This window comes from Crocuta crocuta, unplaced genomic scaffold (genome assembly GCF_008692635.1).
Source record: "Crocuta crocuta isolate KB4526 unplaced genomic scaffold, BGI_CrCroc_1.0 scaffold3601, whole genome shotgun sequence".
In the NCBI taxonomy this organism is placed as follows: Eukaryota; Metazoa; Chordata; class Mammalia; order Carnivora; family Hyaenidae; genus Crocuta; species Crocuta crocuta.
Genome location: NW_027528588.1, coordinates 30,553 through 37,161, shown reverse-complemented (window position 1 = coordinate 37,161; position 6,609 = coordinate 30,553). Strand labels below are relative to the sequence as shown.

The 6,609-nt window shown below is 36.9% G+C and overlaps 1 protein-coding gene across 3 annotated transcripts in view; it reads left to right on the top strand.

Moving 5' to 3' along the window:
* The window catches only part of ALAS2 (5'-aminolevulinate synthase 2), a 25,751-nt gene that overhangs the window by 12,489 nt on the left and 6,653 nt on the right, over nt 1–6,609 (top strand). For 2 of the 3 annotated variants that reach the window (XM_077754597.1, XM_077754596.1), the window contains one exon: nt 3,945–4,124. The exons of the other annotated variant lie outside the window; for it this stretch is intronic. In XM_077754597.1, coding sequence (XP_077610723.1) covers nt 3,945–4,124 — 180 coding nt within the window. The remainder of the gene's footprint in view (nt 1–3,944; nt 4,125–6,609) is intronic. 3 annotated transcript variants of the gene reach the window in all.

Here is a 6,609-nt window from a genome sequence, read left to right as displayed (position 1 = left end):
TCCTCTCATCAGTCTCTAGCTACTGGCCTATCTCTCTCTTCCCTATAACAGAAAAACTACTTGAGAGAAGTCTCCACACTTGTTATCTACTTCCTTACTTCCTGTTGATTCTTCTGCACACTGTAAACATGTAAACATCTCCACTACTTCTCAGAAACTTTTTTTCTGAGATCACACATAACCCCAACCAAACCCAACCTCTTTGGGAATTTTTTCAGTGAACCTCCTCCTCTTCAATCATTAGAATTCAACTTCTTTCCATTTCTACTGCCACCATCCTAGCCTAAACCAACATCATTTTCTTGATTTCACCTTTGCCCTCTTGTATTCTTTTCTTCGTGGCAGTCAGAATAATATTTTTTAAATGCAAACCTATCTTCATTACCCCTCTGCCAAAAACCCTTTAGTATATTCCTATTGTCCTTAGGACCAAACCCAAACTTTTTATCCTGGCTTCTAACGTCCTCAAAAATCTAGCTTCATTCTACCTCTTCAGCCTTATCTTTTGATTCCTCTCCTCTCACTCTTTCATTCAGTAACATATTTATTTACTCACTTATAAATAAGTAATTTGTTTATCCATCTGTTCATTCAAGAAATGTTTACTCAGCATCTACTGTATACTTAGCCTTATACTAAGTACCAGAGACAGAAAGATAATATATATGTGATTCCTTTTAGTTTTGTTGATCGTTTCCTTCCCTGTGCATAAGCTTTTTATTCTGATCAAGTCCCAATAGTTTATCTTTGCTTTTGTTTCCATTGCCTCAGTAAACATCTAGTAAGAATCTACACCCAATGTCAGAGATTACTGCCTGTGTTCTCCTTTAGGATTTTTAGGGTTTTGGGTATCACATTTACACCTTTAATCCATTGTGAACTTATTTTTATGTGTGGTGTAAGAAAGTGGTCTAGTTTCATTGTTTTGCATGTTGCTGTCCAGTTTTCCCAACATCATTTCTTTAAGAGACTTTTTCCCATTGGATATTCTTTCATGTTTTATTGAAGATTAATTTACCAAACAGTTCTGGGATCATTTCCGGGGTTTCTATTCTGTTTCATTAGTCTATGTGTTTATTTTTGTGCCAGTACCATACTGTTTTGGTCACTATAGCTTTGCAATATAACTTGAAGTCCAGAATTGTGATACTTCCAGCTTTTCTTTTCTTTTTATTAAAATAAATGTTTATTCGTTTTTGAAAGAGAGAGTGTGAGCAGGGGAGGGGCAGAGAGAGGAGCAGAGGACAGAGGATTCGAAGTGGGGCTCTGTGCTGAAAGCAGCAAGCCTGATGCAGGGCTCAGACTCACAAACCATGAGATCATGACCTGAGCTGAAATTGGGCACTCAAACAACTGAGCCACCCAGGTGCCCCTGCTTTTCATTTTCAAGGTTGCTTTAGCTATTTGAGGTCTTTCGTGGTTCCATACACATTTTAGAATTGTTTGTTCTAGCTCTGTGAAAATGCTGGTGGTATTTTGATAAGGATTGCATTAAATATGTAGATTGTTTTGGGTAGTATAGATATTTTAACAATATTTGTTCTTCCAATCCATGAGCATGGAATGTCTTTTATTTCTTTGTGTCCTCTTCAATTTCTTTCATCAGTGTTCTATACTTTTCAGAATACAGATATTTCATCTCTTTGGTTAGGTTTATTCCTAGGTATCTTATTGTTTCTGGTGCAATTATAAATAGGATTGATTCCTTAATTTCTCTTTCTGCTGCTGCATTATTGGTGTATGGAAACGCAACAGATCTTGTGACTTTACTGAATTCATTTATCAGTTCTAAGCAGTTTTTTAGCAGAGTACTTTCAGTTTTCTATATGTCATTTGCAAATAGTGAAAGATTTACTTCTTCCTTACTGATTTGGATTCCTTTAATTTCTTTCTGTTGTCTCATTGGTGTGACTAGGACTTCTAGTACTATGTTGAATAAGAATGGCAAGAGTGGACATCCCTGTCTTGTTCCTGACCATACAGGAAAAGCTCTCAGTTTTTCCCCACTGAGGATGATATTTGCTGTGGGTTATTCATATGTGGCCTTTATTATGTTGGGATATGTTCTCTCTAAACCTACTTTGTTGATGGTTTCTATCATCAGTGGATGTTGTACTTTGTCAAATGCTTTTTTCTGCATCTATTGAAATGATCATATGATTCTTATCCTTTCTATTATTGATGTGGTATATCACATTGATTGATTTGAGAATATCAAACCACCCTTGCAAACCAGAAATAAGTCCCATTTGATCATAGTGAATTACTTTTAAAACTATTTGCTGGATTTGGTTTGCTGGTATTTTATTGAGAATCTTTGCATCTATATTCATCGGGGATACTGGCCTGTATTTCTCCTTTTTAATGGAGTCTTTATCTTGTTTTGGTATCAGAGTAATGCTGGATGCATAGAATGAATTTGGAAGTTTTCCTTCCTTTTCTATTTTTTGGAAATAAAAAAACTCTTCTTTAAATGTTTGGTAGAATTTGCGTGTGAAGCCATGTAGCCCTGGACTTTGATCTGTTGGGAATTTTTTGATTACTGACTCAATTTCTTTGCTAGTCATCAGTCTGTTCAAGTTTTCTATTTCTTCCTGTTTCAGTTTTGGTACTTTATAATCAACAAAACTAAAAGGCAACCTATGGGATAGGAGAAGATATTTGCAAATGACATATCTGATAAAGGGTTAGTATACAAAATATATAAAGAACTTATAAAATTCAATACCCCCAAAATGATTAATCCAATTAAAACTGGGCAGGAGACATGAGCCATTTTTCCGAAGAAGACATACAGATTGCCAACATTCACATGAAAAAATGCTCAACATCACTGATTACAGGGAAATACAAATCAAAACTACAAATAATATCTTTTATTGACATATAAGTGTCCATAAACTTATGTGTAGAAGCAGATGGGAATATCCACATACTTAACTCATTAAACTATACTGTGTATAATGTGTCTTTCAAGGAACATCTTTCACTAAGATATGTGTTTGTAAAGGTATTTGTAGAAGCATACGGGAATAACCATATGCTTAACTCATTGGAACTACAGTATATAATGTGCCCTTCAAATAACATATTCTTGCATTAACAACAATAAAAATTTCTGACTCCTTATCTCAAGAAACTCCCAGTCTACTTTTCTTCATGGCACATCCTCTAGGAAGTCATGCTTAATTTCCTCAGTTAGAAGTGTTCCCTTACTCTAATGGAAGGCCATAGTTCCTTGATGTCAGTGCAATTTTGGGGGAGCCAAGAATAAATTCCATCCATCAATTTCCCACCTCTATCTGACCTCGCATATTTGTTCAGTGAAAAACTCTGCATTCCTCAGGTTATAGAGAAAGGAAAACCTTTCTCCAGACTTTAGCTTCCTCACTTGTACAGTTAAGGACCTGGATTCCATGTTCACTAATATTCTGTTCTGCTCTGACATGCCATGAGCTTATGATTCAAACTGAAAATGTGATAAGTATCCACCCTGTAACTATAAGCAGAGAGATGCTACCTGAAGGATGTGGTATTTCATCTAAACCAGGAAGAATCTAGTATCAGTCCAAATAAACAAGAATTCCCTGGGATAAACTCCTTTCCAAGGCCTGATTTTATGTATTTTGATTTTATATATTTTGACCCTGCCCTCAAGAAACTCTAGGGCTTCTTGGGAAATTAAAATTTCCTCCAAACCAAGATAGTCAGTGCCAAATCAGAGTTAGAATGGACTGAAGGGAAGGGCATAGGTGTCAAAATTTCAGGCAGGGTAGTTCTTTCAAGGGAGGAAGAGGTGTCAAAAAGACTTCCAGGGGAGAAGGAAGCAGAGCAGGATCTTCAAAGGGAGAGAAGGTTGGCTCTCTGCTCCTGTCAGGTCAATCCTGAGATTGAAGTGGAAATACTAGAACAGAAGCTTAAGAAATATGCCTCTGGTTCTTCAGGGTGTGAGATTTACTCAGATGCAGGCAATCATGCTTCAATGATCCAAGGTATCCGCAACAGTGGAGCAGCCAAGTTTGTCTTCAGGCACAATGACCCTGACCACCTGAAGAAACTTCTAAAGGAGTCCAACCCTAATACACCTAAAATTGTGGCCTTTGAGACTGTTCACTCCATGGATGGTATGTATATAGCAAAAACCATGATGATAATGATAATAGCTGACATGTATAGAAATTTTTATATCTCAAGAAAAATTATAGTATTTTACATGTATTAATTCACTTAATCTTCAAAACAATTCTATGAGGTAGGTGTTATTATTATTTCTATTTTTTTACATGAGGAAACTGAGACACAAACAAGTTAAATAACTTGCCCAAGGTCATATAGCCAGTATATGCCAAAGGATGGAGGCAGCTATGATACTGATCTTACAGGTTAAGAAACTGAAGTTCAGAGACAGCACTCAGCTTGTCTTGGTTGGATCAGTAAATTGGTGCCAAAGTATTTTCACCAAGGACATATGATTCCAATTCCTTCACACAACACTCCCTCCTTAGAAATGATGTGTGTATCAGTCATCCAAGTGTCTGGTTTCTGTAATGAAAAATTTTACAAACCATTGGCTGGGAGTTTTTTCAAGATCCAATATGAAGCATTGGAATCAAAACTTGTTTTCAAGTGAGACAGATTTGGGCTCAAATCCCACCTCTGGCACTTACTGGTTCTACGGTCTTTAGTAATTCTTTAACTCCCTGAGTCTCAGTTTTCCCCAGCATAAAATATTTGGTTGCAAGAACTAGAGACAATGGAAGTCTTCCCATTTATTATGATCTAAGTAGAAATCAATGACCTCTACCCTCCTTCCTCTGCTCTTCCCCCAACTTAAACAATGCCCAAATTATTCTATTGCTACCTTTCTTCAGTAGAAATCATGTGTTTTAGGCATCACCTTCTAGATTTATTAAAGAAAGATGTACTCACTTCATTTCAATCTGTTGTTTATCCAACTGAAACAAAGGAGAATCCATAGTATTACCCGATTTAGCCAATGTAAGTGCCATCAGCATCATGTAACCATGATGCTCAGACAATGGAACCAGACTATTCATGTTCAGATCCCAACATGACAACTTAATAGCTTGGGCGATTTTCTTAATTGCTCTCCGTATGTTGCTTTATTTGTAAAATGGAGGTTATAATAGAGTATCTGTGAGAATTTAGTTGATATATGTGAAGAACTTATTGTTGTGCCCACTGCACAGTTCTACAACTAGCAATAAAGTAAAACTATCTCATGATTATATTTCCACTGCTGAAACTAGTCTAATTCATTGTCTTTAGTGGAAACAATTTTGGTATCATTTAACTTCCTTACATTTGCAAATGAGTGGCTCCTTATTTTGTTGGTGGAAATTGCTTAAACTATCAATTCTAGGGCTAAATTTCTCCCATTGAAATGATGCTTGAGACATCTTACTCTTTATCTCGAGTTCCACCTGCTGTGATTTTCTTCCCTCATGTTGTCCCAAGAGTTGCTCACACTCTTTAATCCTGGTTTGGAGCCCGTTTTCACCTTAAGAACTTTCTTCTGTATTCCAACTCCCTGCACCTCAGCATTTTCCAGATGGGGAAAGACAGAATGTATGAGTTCCTGTATATGCAGAGTGGCCACAAAGTCTATATATGAGATTCACTGCCATTTGAAGACCTTATAAACAACTATCAGCATAGAAGATGGCTAAAATAACATGGGAAAATGGTAAATCTGTATGAAAAATAGCAAGGAACATACAGAATACTTCTAATTCTCTTTCATTCAATNTGGGAGGGTGCCCCCAGATAACAGTATTGACATAAGTGAGAGAAATTCAATCCCATAGAGACACAGAAAAGACAAAGAGACAGAGGCACAGAGAAACTCAGAGACAGAAAAGTACAGAGAAATAAAGTCTGAAGCAGAAAGAGATAGAAGGGACACAAACAGTGAGAAAGTAAGTTAGGGAGGAAGGGGAGGGAGGGAAGGCAAAAAAGAAAAAGAAGAAGAAGAGAGGAGAGAGAAAAAACAAAAGCAGAGACAGAAAAATGGAGACATAAAAATAACAATGGAAATGGCTATGAAAAACAGATAGTGACAGAAATCCAGAAGATAGAAACAGGGAGGACCAGTGAAGTATAAAGATATTGACAGGGATTCCAATATGAGTTGGAATCTGAGTGGATGAGTTGGATCTGAAATCAGGACTGAATTAACCTAGAGCAAAACATTGCTTTTAATTTATTAAAGGCATCATATGGGCCAGTGCAACCCTAAGTGAAAATACACAGATGTAGGAGGGAAAAAAATAGAATGAGGCTGGGAAATGCTTTAAACAACAGGACAGATACTGTCAGAAGTAAAAAATGGGAAGATAGAGAGGTAAGTTTTGATAGCAAACTAGGAGTAACACACACACACACACACACACACACACACACACACCACCACCACCACCGCCACCACCACCACCACACCACCACACCACACCACACCTTTTGAATGGGAATGAGTTGGAAGCATTCAACACATTTAAAGAGGTTTGAAATAGTCCCAACTGAGTATACACACCCTCATCCTTTTCCAATCCAAAGTAGTTATAGGTCACAAATTTCATACTGCAGATT